Source organism: Hylobates moloch, unplaced genomic scaffold (genome assembly GCF_009828535.3).
Source record: "Hylobates moloch isolate HMO894 unplaced genomic scaffold, HMol_V3 SCAFFOLD_631, whole genome shotgun sequence".
NCBI lineage: Eukaryota > Metazoa > Chordata > Mammalia > Primates > Hylobatidae > Hylobates > Hylobates moloch.
Genome location: NW_026652906.1, coordinates 1 through 20,509, shown reverse-complemented (window position 1 = coordinate 20,509; position 20,509 = coordinate 1). Strand labels below are relative to the sequence as shown.

The following is a 20,509-nucleotide window of genomic DNA, read 5'->3' as shown; positions in this document are numbered from 1 at the left end:
ACAGAAAAAATCTCAGGTCATTCATAAGTTTCCACATTGTGCATGAGTAATTTACAATGCTCATGGGGAAGGAGTAGGAAATTGTCAGGTCAACAGAAAAGTGCAAACAGTCATGGGACAGACCAAAGTCTTCTTTACGTTGACTTTAATGAAACATTTATGTGGGATATTTCCAGGAGGTAATTGGATTATAGGTGTTTCTAGCTGGAGATAGCACTTTGGTTGGAGATGCAGGCCTAGAATAATTTTATTATAATTATTAGGCAAAGCCATAGATCTCAATGAGCTTATCCATGATGCAGAAGATGTAGAATAAGAAGAAAGCCATTGACAAAACCCTGGGAGTTTCAACATTTTACAGAGTCAAAGGACTTGGTAAAGGAGATTGAACAGTGGCTAATGAAAAGTAGGAGAGGAGTCAGAGAAAGTGATGTTGTAAATTTCTTTTAAATGTGAGAATTTCAAGCAGTGAGATTACTGAAAAGTCAATTGGATTTAACTTACAAGTTTTTCAGTGGTAATCTGTTCAAAAGAATTCTTTTAGAGTTGTTAAGTGTACCGTTGATGTGGTTAATATTTCTGGTGTCCAAGAAGAAATCTCCCATGATCCTACCTAACTTTTTGTAATTAAAGCAGCCAACATACACAGGGTCTGGAAAATTGTCTAGACTGGTGAGTACACATGCCAGCATTTTTCCAGAATTATTAAAACCTAAGGGTCGTATGTGAGGAAAAGTGCTGTCTTTTTTATCTGCTTCTTGTGGAGAGTGGAGATCTGTGTTGTCTCTCTCTCTCTCTCTCTCTCTCTCTCTCTCTCTCTCACACACACACACACACACACACACACACACACACAGAGTACAGTAATTCACCCTTATCCACAGGGGGTATTTTCTAAGACACCCAGTGAATGTCTGAAACTGTGGATAGTATGGAACCCTATACATTCATGTTTTCTTCTATATATGCATATTTCTGATAAAGTTTTATTCATAAATTAGGCACAGAAACAGATTAACAATAACTCATAATAAAATAATTACAATATATTGTAATCAAAGTTAGGTGAGTGCAGTCTCTCAAAGTGTCTTGTACTGTACTCACCCTTCTTGTTCCTGTGATGATTGTGAGATGATATAATGCCTATGTGATGTGTTGAAGTCAGGTGAATAAGGCAGGAGTTGTCATGTGGTGTTAGGCTACTAATTATTTCTGGCTATCTGACTACACATCAGAAGGAGGATCATCTGCTTCATGTTACCCTGGATCATTAAGCCATGATAATGTTGATGGCTGGGATTCAGGAACAGACCATTTTGATGACTAATGGGCAGATAGCATATACAAAGGGACGATTCATGACCTGGGAGAGATGGAACAGGATGTCTTAATATTTCATTACACTCCTTAGAATGACACATTATTTAGGACTTATGACTTGTATATTTCTGGAATTCCCCATTTAATATTTTTGGACTACAGTTGACCACATTTCTGTGAAGTCACAGAAATGCAAACCATGGATATTATATTGTGAAATATACGTTTGGTCTTCAACACTGTTTTGTGGCATCCAATTCATAAAATGTTTAGAATCTCCAAAGTGATGTCTTTGTATGCTAATAATTGAATGATGGCTGGCAGTCCCTAGGTAGCTTCAGGATAGGAGCTGGTCACAAAAAAAGAACAAGGCATGATTAGAGTGTTGGGACTTTCAGCCCCACCCCTCAACCTCTGAGGAGGTGACAAGAGCTGAAGGTTAGGTCAATTACCAATGGCCGCAGATTTTTTCATTCATGCCTATGTAATAAAGCTTTCTTAAGAACCTAGAAGGACTGCGATCGGAGACCTTCCAGAAAGCTGAATGTATGGAAGTATTTGGAGGCTGATGTGCCCTGGGAGGGCATGGAAACTCCATGCCCGTTCCCCCATAACTTGCCATATGCATCTCATCGTGTCTCCTTTATGACACCCTTTATAATAAACTGGTAAATGTGTTTCCCTTAATCTTTGGGGCACTCTAGCATGTTAAACCCAAAGAGGGAGTCTTGAGAACCCCAACTTGAAACCAGCTGGTTAGAAGTTTCAGAGACCCAGATTTGCAACTGGTGTGGGAGGGCAGTCTTGTGAGACTGAGCCCTCAGCCTGTGGAATCTGAGACTATTTCTAGATAGATAGTGTTGGAATTTAATAGAGGACAGCCAGCTGGTTTCTGCTACAGAATTGATTACTTACTTGTTGGTGGAGAAAATCCTTCACACATTTGGTCGCAGAAGTCTTCTGTTTTGATGAATGTGGTGTGAGAGCAGAGGGAAATCATGTTGTGTGTGTTTCTTTCTACACGTAGAGCAGATAAAGAGAGACTACTGTATCCTCTGTTCTAACTGCTCTGAGTTCATTTGTCTAGAAATTATACTTTCTTTTTTTTTTTTTTTTGTTTTTACTTTTTAGTTCAAGGTGGTTTCCTATTCTTTTTTTTTTTTTTTAAGTTATACTTTAAGTTCTAGGGTACATGTGCACAAAGTGCAGGTTTGTTATATATGTATACATGTGCCATGCTACAACCATCTGATCTTTGACAAACTTGACAAAAACAAGAAATGGGGAAAGTATTGCCTATTTAATAAGTGGTGCTGTGAAAACTGGCTAGCCGTATGTAGAAAGCTGAAACTGGATCCCTTCCTTACACCTTATACAAAAATTAATTCAAGATGGATTAAAGACTTAAATGTTAGACCTAAAACCATAAAAACCCTAGAAGAAAACCTAGGCAATACCATTCAGGACATAGGCATGGGCAAGGACTTCATGTCTAAACCACCAAAAGCAACGGCAACAAAAGCCAAAATTGACAAATGGGATCTAGTTAAACTAAAGAGCTTCTGCAAAGCAAAAGAAACTACCATCAGGATGAATAGAAATTATACTTTCTAAGGTTGACACTGTCCACTTATACTAGTTCTGCTAATAATACAATTTTCTGTCAGTCTTATGGGATTCGGTTTGCATTACGGCTATTGGACACTGTAGTTCACTTTTAGATATCAAATTGTGATAAATTCTGTTTTTCCTTTCATTTGGGAACTATAAAGGAGGGGAAATAATAGTTCTTAATGCATCAAATTTTCTACCAATAGTATACTTAATAATAATTGTACTATAGTCTCAATGTATGGTCCCACAGGAATGCCGTATATCAAATCATCTGAGTCTTTGTAACAAAGTGTTGGAGTATTATGCTTTTTTATACAAGATCTGGATCATGCACGAAAGTGTGCATGATTCTTTTAAATTAAGTTGAAGTCTCGCGATGTCTCCCAGGCTGCTTTCAGACTCCTGGGCTCCTGAGGTGATCCTCCTGCCTCACCTTCCCAAGTAGCTGGGATTATAGGCATGTGCCATCATGCCCTCTTATGTTTTTAATATTCGGTATTTTCGATCTATATTTGTTGATTTAATGTATTTTACTTTTTTTCTTTAATAGTGGATGTGAGTTCTGTAGAGTCTATAATCAGGTAAGACTTCATGGTTTTTTTAAACGTATATGTTAACTCAGAAAATATATAGGAAAGAAATAACTATCTGTTGAGGATTCTACTGTGGGCTAGACAATATATTATGTGCTTAATATTTATCATCTCACATAGTCATCACACAGCTTTGCAAATCATCTGTGCTACTATCACCTACTTTGTATTAATCAGTCAAATGTGGCTCAGAGAGGTTGATTAATTGGCCTATGATTTCATAGCTAAAAAGTAGCTGACCCTTGAGTTTGCCATCAGCCTACCTTGCTCCCAAATCCCTTCTCTTGCCCCTCGGCATAGATTGATGGAGACCTTTGTATCACTAGGATCAAGGTACAAGTCCAGATGGGATCAATTCAAAAAGTCACATTTTGTTATATGTTAACTCTTTTTAGAGTTTTCTCTTAGAACACTGGTTAATCCAAGACTTTGTTCTAACATGTTTAAGAGTCAAAGTTGTATACCAGTACCTTGTTTTTATCATCAAAGTTTTTAGAGCAGATCTGACTTAGCTGTGGTGACAAGACATAGGTTTTTGTTTCATAAGCAAGACCAGGTAAATCCTATAGATTAATTATTTTACTCTTATTGGAGAATATCTACATATAGATATGTTAATCATATTTAGAGGCTATTTCTTATATATTTCTCTGTTTACTGACTTCCCAGTTTAGTTTTTCTTCAAAGCAGTAACCTTGTCTAGTTGCATGCACTCTTCATTTTTTTTCTAGAGTCTCCTTTTCTTCTTCCATAACTTTTCTATAATCTTTTCCTGATTACTTTCTTCTCTGCTTTCGTTGGTGTTCATTTCTTCTATTATTTTATTCCTTTCCACCAGCCCCATGTTTTCTATAGGTAAAATTAAAAGCACATGGAATTTTAGGATTTTAAGGATTCTTGGAGACTAATCAAAATACTTTCATATTTCAACCTGTATTTAATATCCTAGAAAAATGGTTGTTAAGATGGAGGGTCTGAAACTCAAAGTGACTTATTTAAATATAGGAGGTAGCAGAAGTAATATTTAAATTCATTTCAAAGCCCATTACTCTTGTTTTTATATAGTCATGTAAGTGAGTGTTTGAATAATAGAAAGGAAGAGGGAATGGGTCTAATTAAACAAATTGAAAAGGATAAGAATGGAATTAGCTGGAGAACCCAGTGGAAGTAGATAAGAATGGAATTAGCAGGGAAAGGCCAAGTTTGAAGAGAAACAATCGCAGGATTGGTAGGAGTAAGGGTTTTACCAAAGAGATCAGAATGTTGCATCTTATGACAAGTCTGATGAAGATAAATTAGAACAGAAACACAGTAGACATTGGGAGTTACCTAGAAAGGCATACTAAAATATGGTTCAAAAGAAGTCTTGAATAGGTCGCTGCTTTTTTGCTTGTTTAATTGGAGGAGTGGACACACTTCAAGCTTTCTATTGAAAGGGTAAAAAAAAAAAAGTCTCTACTATCATAGAAATGTCCTATTCTCTTCTTTCACCCCAAATCTCACAGGAGTGGCTTAGAGCCCCTTGAGTGCTAGGAGATTGAAGGTTGCTGAATTACATAGATCTGTGGCCCAGGGCAGGTGTCCCCTCCCCTTTGCCTCTTTTTCCAAGCCTCTGATGTCCTACCCATGTACATGTAAAGCAGGGGTAAGATTGGCTGGCAAATAAGTCATGGAGCTTCAGTTGGGTTTTTGGTAACATGTTTATGCTGGAGGTGAATGACTGACTGAGACTCCATTTAGTTGTTTTCCAGGAACAGGTAAATACAGAGCTTCTTGGCTGGTCATTGAGTTTATCTTTTCAGTAATCTGTGCTTTGATGAGCTGAATATTTAAAGGTTGGAGACTGCCATGAAGCCCTGCAGAAGAAAGATCTGGAAGTGGGAGACACTTTCACTATATATATAGTGGCTCCCACTTCTAGATCTTTCTCTCTGTGTGTATATGGTACTTAGAGAAATCCAACTATCAGGACTCAGTTTTTCTAGCAGTCTCTCTCCTTGGGTATAAGTACCTACGAAGATTTTTAAGGCTTTGCTAGTTTATGTAGACCTGAACAAGGAAGGACAAGTATAAAATAAGTAGTTAGATTTTATTATTTTTAATGTTTCAATTTTTGTTGAGAAAAATATTCCCAATAACAAACATACATTTGTGATTTGACATTTGTAGGGTCAGCTTTTCAACATTTCAAATATTTCAGGGCACTCTCTGTAGTGTTTTAGGGTGAAGGGAAGCAACAGGGCCTTCTTAAGTGGATTTTATGCTGAAAAACAAAGAATGTCATTTTCCTGTGACACAGATTAGTCTTTGAATCAGAGATAGATAATGGAAAAAGGACAAGGTAACTGTGTCTTTCTTCCTCATTTTAGGTTATCAAGTTTGTTCCAGTTTAGATATCAAAAGTTATGTCAGTCATTAAGTAGATTTCCAGTTCATCACTGAGGACAGTTTATGAGGATGAATTATACTCAGGGTATGCCAATTATACTGGCTGTCACTATTTTTTATGGAACTAAGAGTGAGTGTTCATTGGATGTTATAGGTTGGGGAGGTACAGTCAAAAATAGGTAACTAAAATCTTTTATAAAAACAGAGGGCATATGTTAATTTTACCAAGAAACATGATTTAATATACAGAGGACTGATCTTTCCCCAGATTTTGCTTTTTGTTTTCATTTTTTAAAGTGAACACCAAGATATGAACTAGCAGATTTTAAAATACATGAATTTGCTCATTTATGTTGTATCTTCTTTCTCTAAAGTCTTTTTGGCAAAACGACTATTGAAATTTCACAGTCTACAAAAGTTGAGGAAGACTTTAATCTTGCTACCAAGGTAAAATAGTCTCTTGTGAAGTTGATTTTCTCAGTTGGAATCTAGTTCGGTATAGTGTTTACTTTTCATGTTTTGCAGTGGTGTAAGTATCATTATTTCATGTTTGTAATATAAAGTTGGTCAGATAAGAACATTTTATATAAAATATGAGTAGTTGATTTAAACTTTTTTTTTTTACTTTAGTACATAACAAATGATTGGTAAATACTTTGAGGGTGTGAGGGCCCAAAAAAGGAATGGGCTGGAGAATACACAGTGACAAGAACGTTATATTAGAAAAAACTTTTCCGCAGTAGAGAATATATAAAATCTGGTAAATTTATATTTGGATAAGTGTACTTACTGTGAGTTTGAAAATTATCCCATTGTAACTTAAAAAAACTCATGCTTAAATTTAACTTTAATGGATCAAGTTACTTATTATAGTAATCAAGGAATCTCTCTGATACTGTTCAGTTCCAAAACTGTGCCACATAGCATATAGGTTTTTCTTGCACTTATTATTTTGGTATCACGTAGTTTTTAGGAGAGAGCTTTTTCTCAGTTTCTCTTCTTGGTTCTTTAATTACACCAAAATAATATTAGAAATTGTGAAAATTTATTTGGGCATGGTGGTGCATGCCTGTAGTTCCAGCTACCAAGGAGGCTGATGCAGGAGGATTGCTTGAGCCCAAGAGTTTGAGACCAGTGTGGGCAACATAGCGAGACCTTATCTCTAATTTAAAAAATATTGTAGAAATCTAGAAATGTAAATTCTCTTTCTCAGAATCTGTATTTTTAAGGCATGCCAGTGTGTTTTCTAAGTCATTTAATTAAAAGTATACTTTAAATTCTTTGTCTAAATGAAGAATGCAGGTTTAACCCCAAGTAAACAACCAGTTGTGGAAGCAGAGACTCTTAATAAGCATATGGTAAGATTTTAATTTCAGAATTTTTAAATTGCAGTTTTTAAACAGATTGTTCGAAGATCTTTGATAACATTTGAAAATTTTAAATTTCAAAAGATTTTGTATTTAGTTGTTTATATAATCGTTTTGAAGCTCTTGCATCACTATGAGATATTGCAGGTTACTTGTGTGCATCCTAGTGTGCCCAGAATACAGTCTTGCCTATAAATAGCATTTTAAGAGGTTTTCAATGTGAATAAATAAGCAGACAAATGAATTTTTATGTTATGGAATGTTACAAGTAAGATAAGATGCATAATATATCTTATAATTAATGCATTTCTAAAATATGGTTTAAGTTTATATTTTCTTTTAATATTTAGAATGCATAAATTCATGTGAATTATCATGAGAAAATATGTCTTAAATAAGAAGACAATCAGAGATATGTAGTAAATAAGAAAGAAGGTTATGCTATATTTTCTAGTATTCTGCAAGTGGAGTTTAGATTAAAAAAATTTAATATATTTTAATCTCAACTCATGCTTTTTTTTTTTTTTTGAGATGGGGTCTCACTCTGTCATGCAGGCTGGAGTGCAGTGGCATGATCTCGGCTCACTGCATCCTCTTCCTTCCGGGTTCAAGCAATTCTCCTGCCTCAGCCTCCTGTGTAGCTGGGCCTATAGGCATGTAAAAATAAAAAAAATTTATTTTTGTGATTTTAGTAGAGACAGGGTTTTACCATGTTGGCCAGGACGGTCTCGATCTCTTGACCTCATGATCCACCCTCCTTGGCCTCCCAAAGTGCTGGGATTACAGCATGAGCCACCGCGCCAGGCTGAAACTCATGTTCTATTAAACATATCTTTTCAAGGAATACATTACTCTAAAATTCTTATTACCAATACTTTCTTCAGGCAAAAAGTTTATGAAACATTCCTTTTACATTTTTTTCTCTCTGTAGTATGTTCTCGCTTTTAGGTATTGGCTGAAGACCATGTTTAACTGAGTGTCTTATTATATAATAATAAAATTTAAATCTTTATTACACAGGTATTAACAAAATAACTAATTGTAGTATAAATACTGATCAGCATTATAGGAATATATTATGAACAAAAGTCTGTATTTTATGTATTTCATCATGTCTTATAATAGTTGTTTTTCATTTTCTTTCAAGACTGAAGCTCATACTTGATTGAATGGTCATGTCTCTTGTTTGTTTCTCCCTCCTCCTTCACCTTTTTAAAAATGATTTACCCCAGACTTTTTTCCTCACAGAATACATTTTTTCAGTGTCTGCTGCCTGGGCATTGCTGTCTCAATTGTCAGCATATTTATTTACAGGTTTCTATTTAGTTGCTATTTATGATTTTCATTAATCAATCATTGCCCTCCCCATGATTTACTCTTTTTTTTCTGTTTCTTGGAAGAAGCAGAATTTGTACAATTATTTATTTATTTATTTATTTATTTTTTATTTTATTATTATACTTTAGGTTTTAGGGTACATGTGCACAATGTGCAGGTTTGTTACATATGTATCCATGTGCTGTGTTGGTTTGCTGCACCCATTAACTCGTCATTTAGCATTAGGTATATCTCCTAATGCTGTCCCTCCCCCCTCCCCCCACCCCACAACAGTCCCCGGAGTGTGATATTCCCCTTCCTGTGTCCATGAGTTCTCATTGTTCAATTCCCACCTATGAGTGAGAACATGCAGTGTTTGTTTTTTTTGTCCTTGCGATAGTTTACTGAGAATGATGTTTTCCAGTTTCATCCATGTCCCTACAAAGGACATGAACTCATCCTTTTTTATGGCTGCACAGTATTCCATGGTGTATATGTGCCACATTTTCTTAATCCAGTCTATCGTTGTTGGACATTTGGGTTGGTTCCAAGTCTTTGCTATTGTGAATAGTGCCGCAATAAACATACCTGTGCATGTGTCTTTATAGCAGCATGATTTATAGTCCTTTGGGTATATACCCAGTAATGGGATGGCTGGGTCAAATGGTATTTCTAGTTCTAGATCCCTGAGGAATCGCCACACTGACTTCCACAGTGGTTGAACTAGTTTACAGTCCCACCAACAGTTCCTATTTCTCCACATCCTCTCCAGCACCTGTTGTTTCCTGACTTTTTAATGATGGCCATTCTAACTGGTGTGAGATGGTATCTCATTGTGGTTTTGATTTGCATTTCTCTGATGGCCAGTGATGATGAGCATTTTTTCATGTGTTTTTTGCGTGCATAAATGTATTCTTTTGAGAAGTGTCTGTTCATGTCGTTCGCCCACTTTTTGATGGGGTTGTTTGTTTTTTTCTTGTAAATTTGTTTGAGTTCATTGTAGATTCTGGATATTAGCCCTTTGTCAGATGAGTAGGTTGCAAAAATTTTCTCCCATTCTGTAGGTTGCCTGTTCACTCTGATGGTAGTTTCTTTTGCTGTGCAGAAGCTCAATTATTTATACTTAGCTTTTTGCAAACAGAATAGAAACAACCTATACTATTTCAATGCAAACCCAGTTAAATAAGGTACTATTAAAAACTAAACTCTCACATTTTTCCACACAAGAGGTAATTAATACAACTGTAAATCGTGAAGATATTTCAAAATATAACATGTAACTTAACTTTTTAAATTTTAATTATTTCTACAATATTATAAACTATGTAAGGGTAAATTTTTGTCCTAGGTTATTTTGGTTAAAAAAAAATCTAGAGGCCGGGCGCGGTGGCTCATGCCTGTAATCCCAGCACTTTGGGAGGCCGAGGAGGGTGGATCATGAGGTCAGGAGATAGAGACCATCCTGGCTAACATGGTGAAACCTCGTCTCTACTAAAAATACAAAAAATTAGCTGGGCGTGGTGGTGGGCGCCTGTAGTCCCAGCTACTCCGGAGGCTTAGGCAGGAGAATGGCGTGAACCCAGGAGGCGGAGCTTGTGGTGAGCTGAGATCACACCACTGCACTCCAGCCTGGGGGACAGAACGAGACACTGTTTCAAAAAAAAAAAAAAGAAAAATAACAATCTAATGGATACCACCATATTTGTAATAATAATAAATTACATGAAGGGGGTGAAATGAAATAATTCGTTGAAGAAGGGTGAGATAAACATAGAGACTCCATGAGACAGTCAAGATGACACAGATTATTATAAAAAGAAACACAGCAAAAATAGTTGTTTAAATGAGAGCAGGAACTCTCTACAATAAAAGATATGATATAAATGATTTAAAATAAAAATTAAGAAAACATAGCTAGGTAATAAAATACAGCTCAGGTGTTTTTGAGTGACTTGTAGCTGATTTTAATAAAAAGCTGAAAGAAGATATAAGGGTAAGTATAGGTAAGAGCAATCTGTTGTACTCTTTAAAATACCTAGTAGAGAATAATTTGAATGTTTCTAACATAAAGGAAAGATAAATACTTAGGGTGATTAATATCTCAATTATTCTGTTTTGATTATGTGAATGTATTAAGTGATAATATGTACCCCCAAAATATGTACATTCATAGTGTGTCAACAAAAAAATTATAAACAAGGAATGAAAATTTAATTCTCACTTCTTTTAGTAACTTTATGTTTTATATTTAATGTAGTCATACTTATATTAATGTAGAATGCAAAGTGAAATCTGTTTTAGGTCTTGTCAGCTTTATTGGGAATTTTTAATTTTGACTCGTTGATTTCTGGTTTAAGATTTATAATTTAATGTTTGACATATTCTTAGGTTATTTACCTAGTTTATCTTACTCTTTGATGTAACCATAGTAGCTGTTTTGAATATTTTTGATAATAGAGTATAAATAAGCATTTTATTTAAGCTGTTTATTAAAATTAAATTTTCTGATCATATGAACAAGGTTCTTAATCTGTATCTCTTAAAAGAGAAAAATCACTTTTAAGCTAGAACACTCTCAAAGAAATAAATGTAGAAATTATTAATCTCTAGAAATATTCTGACATCCTTTGCTCATAGTATCTGTATGTAATGGTATTATATGCACACATCAAATGAATGTATTCAATATTTGTGAATGTTTTTAAAGTAAAGTACCTATTATCATAGAATCATGTGTAAGGGAAGATTGTTAACAGAGTAAACAAACTTACCATCGGAAGAATTGTTTTTACTCTTAAAATATCTCTTGCAATGAGGATATTTGATATTATTTCCAGGAGGCCTTCTTAACTTGAGTCTTCATAATTATTAAACTTTGCACATATATTTGTTTATTTCTAAAACTCAGGAATCCTGTCGACTTGAATTTTTTATTTCTTTCTTCACTTTTCCTGTGAATACTGAATCCTGCTTGACAATCATAGATATGTGTAAAAACCATTAAATCTTCAACTTGAATAATTATTGCTTAATTTTCTTTATGTGAGATCTTTTCTCCAATTTTAAACTACCATCCTATATGGTGTAAGTAGGCAATTCGAGCTAGTATTATATTGTTTACAGGAACATAAGAAAAGCATGTGAATTTTGAAACAGGGTTTACATTTCTATCTCACTTTACAGCAGTACTTAAAAATGCCTCATAATTCTATGGGTAAGCGTTTCTCTTGCACAATTAAAAATTTCAAGGTTTTTATAGAGGTCGTTTTGTAGAATCTTGTTTTAGAATTAAATGTTTTCGTTCAATTCAATGATGCATATTGCAATAATATTTCAGAAATAAATATTTACCTATATAAATAAAATTATATTCTGGAAACAAATTTGGAAATATATAACTGAGAAACTTAATCCCATGTTTTTCTCTCTCCTTTGATTTCATTTTCAAAATTTTGGCAGTCTGTGTAGATTTGTGTTGCTTATTTCTACTCATTTAGTCTATCTTATAAATATTTATTTTCTTATCACTACGTAATTGTCCTCATGTAGGTCATCTACTTATACTCCAAATGTATTTGTCCAGATCTTTCTTCCAAGCCCCTTGGATGCCTCAAATCTTGTAGGTCTCAAACTGAAAACATCATTTTTATTCTTTTCCTGACTCTTTTCTGACCCTTTGTAATCTACTCTGTCATGTGGTTTCCCCATTCTAGTAAATAACACCTAGGAAGTAGCCATGAAATGCTCAAGCACTTCAACCTGCATTTCAACCGTCCCCCACATCTTGCACTTCAACCCTCCTCCTGGTCACCAATCCAGTCACACACCAAATTTTGTATTATCTACCTTATTATAATTTTCCATATCTTATTACCATAATTAACTCTCTACCTATAATTTTGAAGTGCTCCTTTCTAGTTTTGCCCCATCTCCCCATGTTCATCTATCTTTACATCGCTGGAAGGGTCACCTTTCTAAAATTTATTTGTAATGATGTAATTCATGTGCATATTGAGTGGATACCCATTACATGAAGGGGTAAGTTCACATTCTAGTGTGACACATATCTTACATGGTTTGGCCCCATTTTATCTCTTCAACTCGTTTCCTCTGACTGTGTTCCAGTTTTACCACATCCCTTTGGCATCCCTCAGTTGCCATGTTATTTCATGCCTTATTATTTTGAATATGCTATTGCACCTAGAGTCTTTGTATCCTAACTCTGCACTTTGCCTGTCCTTCCAAATATGGCCCCATTATGGCAGCATTTTCTGTGCTTTTCAGGTGAAACTGATCGTTCTCTCCTTTATGCCCTTATGTATTTTATTGACTTAGATTGTAGAACTGGTGAATTATACTTTTCTGTTCTTATTGTTTTCACATGTCTCTACCATTTCTTGAATGTAAGCCAGAATCTATCTTCTGTGTATATTTTCTGCTTCTCCCAGGGTAGTGCCTGTGATTTGATAGATACAATGTATATATTTTTTATTGTCTAACAAATTGAGTGAGTGAGTGAATAAATACAATTTTTTTCTGAAGTGTTTTTTTGTTGTTGCTTTTTGGTTTTTGTTTGTAATAGGAGGGAGCAACAAAGACAGTAACTGGACAACAAGAAAATGATATTGGCATTATTGAACAAGCTCCACAAGATCAAACAAGTAATGACAATTTTATTTTTTATACTAAAATAATAGAAGTGGTAATTTAGTGAATATCTCTGAAAATTTTTCTATGCTTAAATGCTATTATTTAGAAAACAATTTTATAGACCAAATAACAATGTCTACTTAAAAGAGTACTTTTTGCTGCACTTTGGGAGGCCGAGATGGGCGGATCATGAGGTCAGGAGATCGAGACCATGGTGAAACCCTGTCTCTACTAAAAATACAAAAAATTAGCCGGGTGTGGTGGTGGGCGCCTGTAGTCCCAGCTACTGGGGAGGCTGAGGCAGGAGAATGGTGTGAACCCAGGAGGTGGGGCTTGCAGTGAGCCAAGATCACGCCACTGCACTCCAACCTGGGGGACAGAGCGAGACTCCATCTCAAAAAAAAAAAAAATACTGTTTGCTGTCTTTGTTCATACTATCAATTCTTTTTTCTGAACCTGCTTCAATTTTGAAATTCTATTTTTGCTATTACTTTTATTTTTGAAATATTCATAAACGGAAATAGATTTGTATATGTTTTTACATTTACAGTAATAAATGTTCTCATATATGTGTCTGTGAATAACATTTTGTAGATAAGATGCCCACATCAGAATCAGGACAAAAAGAAGATACAAAATCACCTTCAGATGCTGAGGTAGGTGTATTGTTGTTGTTGTTGTTTTAAAACTTAAGTAATGAGTAATCTTAAAACATAAAAAGATGATTTGACTTTATTGTGTCACCTCTGCGTATGTCTATAAGAAATTATTTTCTGCCATATATCAGAACATAGTTTATAATCACGTGCCAAGTAGATAACAGCTGCATAGTGCAATTCTGCTAATTTGCAAGATTAATTTTGAAGCCAGAGTAGAATAGTGCAAAAGAAAATAAGGCTTAGAAGCTACTAGGAATCTATTTGAGTTCTGAAGTTAAGTTTGTCTAATAACTAAATAATTTCTCTGCGTTCATTTACGGGCAAATAGATGATTGTATGTATATCTAGATGTACAAAAGCTCTAATTGGATTCAGGGAGAAAGAGTTTAAACTGTAGTCTTAGTCTTGCTCAACTTGGAACTTGAGAAAATAATGCCTGGGAATTGAAAGTATTGGTATATTTTGATTATCCAGTATAGATCTGCAGGAACATTGCAGGAGTTGGGTAAACATGAGAGATAGGACACCTGTAAAACTATAATAACAACAATTTGGTTGAGTAGTATTTTAATAAGCAGATATTCTTTTCACAAATAGAACTCTGAGTCCCTTTGTGGCAGCCATGTTTGCAGCCATGTAAGTATCAAATAATAATGATGTATTCCAAGGTCACAACTGTGGATGTGGAAGAGATAGGAAAGGCCTCACCACTTAGAAGCAGCAGCTGCATAGTGGTAACAGCAACGAGTGGTTGTCAAAAAATAAGTCTGTATTTTGGTTCCATCACTTACTAGCTGTGGGAACTTGGAAAAAATCATTTAACCTAATGAAATACCAGTAACCTTGTTTATAAAAATAGTGCTTGTATCTACCTCTCAGGTACATGTGATGAAATAATGTTGTAACAAATGAGAAAACATTTTGTAAACTGTTAAGTCTGTATACAAATGTAGAACAGAATGATCAAAGTGACATTTATGTGAAAGCAGTACTGTTAGCACAAGAACGGGGAGTAGTAACAGGCATGTGGATTTCTAATTTTGGGGGTAAGGGGATGGTAACTTTCAGCAGGCTACTGCTGCAGATTTTCCATAGAAATATAGCAGTTAGGAAAGTTAGACTTTCCTGATGAGATTTTCAATGTTTTGACCTGGAGTAATTTCTTTCTGAGTACCGTGTGCTAGGCAGTGAGTCTCTGAATATCCAAGATGAGGGATTATGGTGTACTCGTAGGAAGAGAATAACAAATAAAAAACACTTACAAGTCGCTATAACTTTTTCTTCAAAACAAAACAGAGAATGTTTGGTTAGAGAAAATTGAAGAACGTTATAATTAGCATGGGTATGGGAGTGGCAGTGGAATTCTATGGTCAGAGTAAATCTTTCTGAGTCTGTCATTTAATCTCCCATCTCAAAGATGAGGAGTAAGCCATATGAAAGTCAAGGAGGAAGACATTCTGAACAGAGAGAACAGTGGACCATACTTGTTCATCATTTTGTTCTTAACAACCTAGAATGACTAGGAAGCAGAAAGTGGGGTAACCACCAACATCGTCATCATCCTCATTATTCTAAGGTGAAGAAAAATCTGCAAAAATGTGTCCGGCACATGTTAGATGTTTCATGAATACATGTTTTTATTTTTCTCTTTTTATGAAGGCTTGCTCTGCTTTTCTGAATTTATGTCTTAAGAATCAGTTGCATACTTTATCTAATGATTGTTTGCTTTCATTTAAAACTAACATAAATATAAGTTTTCCTTATGAATCTTTCCTTTTATTCAAGCAGTTCTTTATCAGCAAAAAACTTGTAAAAATTATTCTTACTATCTTAAGCCCTTGTTTTCCTAAATGAATCAACTTCTACAGAGTTCGATTCCTACTCTGCATGACATACTCTGAAAATTCTCTTCATGCCGCGCATAGATTTTAACAAAAATTCTATAATTATGCATATGTCAAGTGTTTAATCATACTGTGTTGTGTTTGAAATGCCCTATTATTTTTGGTGAGGACTACAGAGTAAGGCAGATACTTTGAAGTTAATTCCTTTTGAAATACATGCACGAGTGAATTTTTTCTGAATATGTTTTATTTTCCATGCTCAGTAAACTAGTCAATAGCCACATGAAGATAAAAGATAAGCGTTATCTACAGAGCATATGTGAGATTTTCTCTTGAAATGTTTTGGTGTTCAATATGTGAACAGCTTTAAATCAAATTGCCTTTAAAGTAAAAATATATATATATATATGTTTTAAAAAAAGATTTTTTTTTTTTGAGACGGAGTCTCGCTCCGTCAACCAGGCTGGAGTGCAATGGCGCAGTCTCAGCTCACTGCAATCTCTGCCTCCTGGGTTCCAGCGATTCTCTTGCCTCAGCCTCCTGAGTAGCTGGGATTACAGGCGCCCACCACCATGCCCAGCTAATTTTTGTATTTTTAGTAGAAATGGGGTTTCACCAAGTTGGCCAGGATGGTCTCGATCTCTTGACCTCATGATCCACCCGCCTTGGCCTCCCAAAGTGCTAGGATTACAGGTGTGAGCCACCATGCCCGGCCCTATAAAAAAGATTTTAAATAAAAAAGATGGATGTTTGTCATTTTATTATTTTAAATTGAAATTATTTATTGATGTGGCTCATGCCGTAATCCCAGGGCTTTGGGAGGCTGAGGTGGGCGGATCACTTGATGTCAGGAGTTCAAGACCAGCCTGGCCAACATGGTGAAACCCTGTGTCTCCTAAAAACATAACAAATTAGCAAGGCGTGGTGGCTCATGCCTGTAGTCCCTGCTACTCAGGAGGCTGAGGCAGGAGAATCGCTTGAACCTGGGAGACAGAGGTGGCAGTAGGCCGAGATCACACCAATGAGCCACCCTGCGAGACTTTAAACAAAGGAAAAAAAACAAATTATTTATTGATATTACCTTTAACAGATTATCTCTAAGAGTGCTGCACAGAATTATATGTGTTTACCTGATGCTGCATATCAAAAAGATATCAAAACAATAAATCACAATATAGAAGGTAAGAACAATTTTTTTATTTAAAACATCATTTGACCAAATGTTTGTCTAACTGCGTGAGAACTGATATACTCTGACAGCCAAAGAAAATTATTTTTTTAAATGCATAGCATAGAAGAACAAAAGGAGTGAAAGTTATGTGTCTTCTCAGTTGTTGGCAACAGATTATATTGAGAGTGCAAAAAAAAGAGCTGAATTATTAGTTTAAACTCAATATACTTTAAGACCTGAGGAAAGGAGTAAAAGAGGGAATGAAGACACAGGAAGACAGAGAGTACAGGGAGTGCATGGGGGAACAAGAAGCAGGTTTATATAATGGTGGATGGTAAAATAAAATAATTCTTTAGAAAAAGATAGAGCATGGTTAGAAAGATTTGAAGAATATAAAGTGACCTTTCATTACCAAAATTTGTCAGGGAATTACAGCAAACATGTTGTCACTCCTGTCTTTCTCACTGATGGGAAGGCATTAGGGATGGAAGCACCTGACCATGGAGAGTTGTATTTTATCTGCAATAGGTGAATATAAGCATATTTGCACAGCCATGCATGTATATAGTTTGTCATAAAGACTCAGTAAAGACCAGAAGTTTTCAAACTTTAGAAAATCAGCTGAATATCTTGTTAACAATGCATGCAATGATTCAGCAGACTTGGGATTCTGGCATTTTTAATAAGTTCTCAAGTGATGCTGATGCTGGTGGTCCTTGGACCTCACTCTTAAGTAGCAAGGGAACAGCCCTTCCTTTGGAAAAATCTGGAAGAAGGGCAGTTGGGTAGAAGGTCAAGGCATGGCAGGGTCAAGGGAAAGCATCATATTGCATTTATTTCTGAGTATGTTTCTGGCCAGAGGGGAAAAAAGAGGTAAAGAAATAGTAATTACAGATGTCAGATACTACCCCTAATCAAAGAGAAAGAAAGTGTTGGGAAAATTGATTTTAAAAGTGTTGAATGGGAAGAATCAATACCACAGATGTAGACATTATTTTGGCTAAGGAAGATGGATTGTGAGGCAGGAAGTGGGGCAGGAAAGAAGATAGCCAGGCAACTTCAGAGTTTCTGAAAAGGAAATTTGAGTGAATTCACTTCAGATGCATTTAGAATATTTCTGTTACATATTCATTTTCTGCCTCATGGCTCTCAGCACTCTTGGACCTTGCGTGGACCTTGATTTAATTCTATGAAGTGTTGGAAATTTAGGTTACCTACAGCAGTCATTTTTCCTATAAGTTTCTAATGTTTCTCCAAGGAGTCACAAGTTGATTCTGAAGATATTGTTGCATTGAGGAAATACTATCTCATTGTAATTAAAGCAGCTTTTAATTTATATGCAGTACAAGTTCTTTAAGCTTATTTATCTAAAACATATTTACACCAAATATACTGTCATGGCATATTGAAATTTAAAAGGGTTGGACTTATATTTTGCTAATATCAAAAAGTTAATATCTTGAAGAATCTTACTTATTGATAAATAATCTTTTTTGAAGAACCGTGTAATAAAGATTGCTTAATCAAACTAAGTAATACTAAAAACTAAAAACTTAGAAAGAAATGAGAGATGATAGGTAATTAAAGTTTTCTGAGTGAATAGCAAATATCTGACATAGTGTGTTTCATGGGAGAAGAGGATATGACTTCTTTTGTGAAGAAATAATAATACAAATTAGTCAAATTTTTATTGTTTTTTGCATTCTAATGAATATGAAATTAATTTTTAGATTTTTAAGATTGCAATTCTAACCAATTGACTATAGAAGTGGTGGTTGTTATCCACCAATAGAATATACAGGCTACAGAAGAAAGTCCACAGATTCATGAATGAAAATAGATTTGTATATGTTTTTAAAATTTATAGTAGAGAAATGTTCTCATGAATGTATCTGTGATTAACCTTTTATAGATCAGATGTTCCCATCAGAATCCAAACAAAAGGACGATGAAGAAAATTCTTGGGATTCTGGGGTATCGTGTATTATTGATGTTATTATTCTCTAAAGATATTAATATTGAGTGATGTGAAAATACAAAATCAGAGGCTTTGACTTGGTTTTCTTACCATTGCATATGCTCAGAAGAAATTCTGATATTTCTAAAAACATACTTAGCTGGGCACTGTAACTCATGCCTGTAATGCCAGCACTTTGGGAGGCCTGAGGTGGGAGGATCACTTGAGTTCAGGAGTTCGAGACCAGTCTGGCTAATATGGTGAAACCCTGTCTGTACTAAAAATACAAAATTAGTTAGATGTGGTAGCACATGCCTGTAATCCTAGCTACTCGGGAAACTGAGGCAGGAGAATCACTTGAACCTAGGAGGAGGAGGCTGCAGTGAGTTGAGATTGCACCATTGCACTCCAGCCTGGGTGACAGAGTGAGACTCTGTCTCCAAAAAAAAAAAAATACTTAAAAAAAATATATCTGGTAAGTAGATTACTGCTTGATAGTGAAATTCTACTAATTTTCAGAATGAGTTTTAGACACTAGTGTAGTATAGTATAAAAAATAAGGCTTAGAATTCACCAGTAATTCACAAGTTCTGAGGTGAAATTTGGCCAAAAACTAAAGAATTACACTGAGTCCAGCTATGGGCAAATATATGATTCTGCCTTATATCTAGATGTACAAAAGTTCTCATTGGATTTATAGAAAAACAGTTTAAGCTGCGGTTTTGTACAACTTGAAACATGAAAAGATAATGCTTTGGACTTGAAATTATTGACATGTGTATTGTCCAGTATAGATCTGAAGGAACATTTCAGGAGAAAAAAATGTGTAAAGAATAGGAAACCAGTGGGACTACAATAACAACAATTTGTTTGAGTAGTGTTTTAAAAAGTAGAAATTATTTTTATAAATAGAACTCTTTGAGTCCGTTTGTGGTAGCCGTGCTTATAGCAACATAAGTATCAAATAATAATGATGTAGTCCAAGGTCACAGCTGTGGAAAGACACGGGAAGGGTCTGACCTCTTAGATCCAAGACCCTGCTGCACAGTGGTAACAGAAATGAGATGTCGAAAGACAAGTAGATTTTATCTAATTTGTCCATAGACCAAAAAAAGACTTTTTCTAATATTTGTCTGCTTTCATTTAAACATAGCATAAATATAAGTTTTCCTTACTACTTTTTCATTTTATTCAAGTACTTTTTCTACCAGCAGACATTTTATCAAAAACATTTTGATTATTTCAAGCGCCTGTTTACCTAAATAAAGCAGCTTCTACAATGTTCTGAGTATACTTTATATGACTTTTTTTTTTTTTTTTTTTTTTTGAGGCAGAGTCTTGCTCAGTCGCCCAGACTGGAGTGCAGTGGCTCAATCTCCTCTCACTGCAAGCTCTGCCTCCTGGGTTCGCACCATTCTCCTGCCTCAGCCTCCGGACGGAGTAGCTGGGACTACAGGCGCCCGCCACCATGCCCAGCTAATTTTTTTGTATTTTTTTAGTAGAGACGGGGTTTCACTGTGTTGGCCAGGAGACTTATTCTTAACATTCTCTTCATGCCATGCATCATTTTTAACACTAAATAATTCTATAATCATGAAGATTTTCAATGTTTAATGCAGTATGTATTTG

At 35.2% G+C, this 20,509-nt stretch overlaps 1 protein-coding gene across 1 annotated transcript; it reads left to right on the top strand.

Annotated features, from left to right (window-relative positions):
• Positions 1 to 112: 112 nt before the first annotated feature.
• Positions 113 to 18,345, top strand: LOC116464411 (ankyrin repeat domain-containing protein 30B-like). Its single transcript, XM_032147672.2, has 7 exons — positions 113 to 179; positions 3,485 to 3,515; positions 6,290 to 6,362; positions 7,211 to 7,273; positions 13,182 to 13,260; positions 13,844 to 13,905; positions 16,843 to 18,345. Exons 1-7 carry the CDS (start codon positions 113 to 115, stop codon positions 16,954 to 16,956), a joined length of 489 nt encoding a protein of 162 aa, XP_032003563.2. The 3' UTR covers positions 16,957 to 18,345.
• The last annotated feature ends 2,164 nt before the right edge of the window (positions 18,346 to 20,509 follow it).

Bases quoted from the DNA above. Each gene is read 5' to 3' on its own strand.
- LOC116464411 (XM_032147672.2), top strand. From the start codon at position 113: ATGGGACAGACCAAAGTCTTCTTTACGTTGACTTTAATGAAACATTTA. The intron at 180-3,484 runs GTAATTGGATTA...TTTCTTTAATAG, and splicing joins ATGTGGGATATTTCCAGGAG to TGGATGTGAGTTCTGTAGAG. The intron at 6,363-7,210 runs GTAAAATAGTCT...GTCTAAATGAAG, and splicing joins ACTTTAATCTTGCTACCAAG to AATGCAGGTTTAACCCCAAG.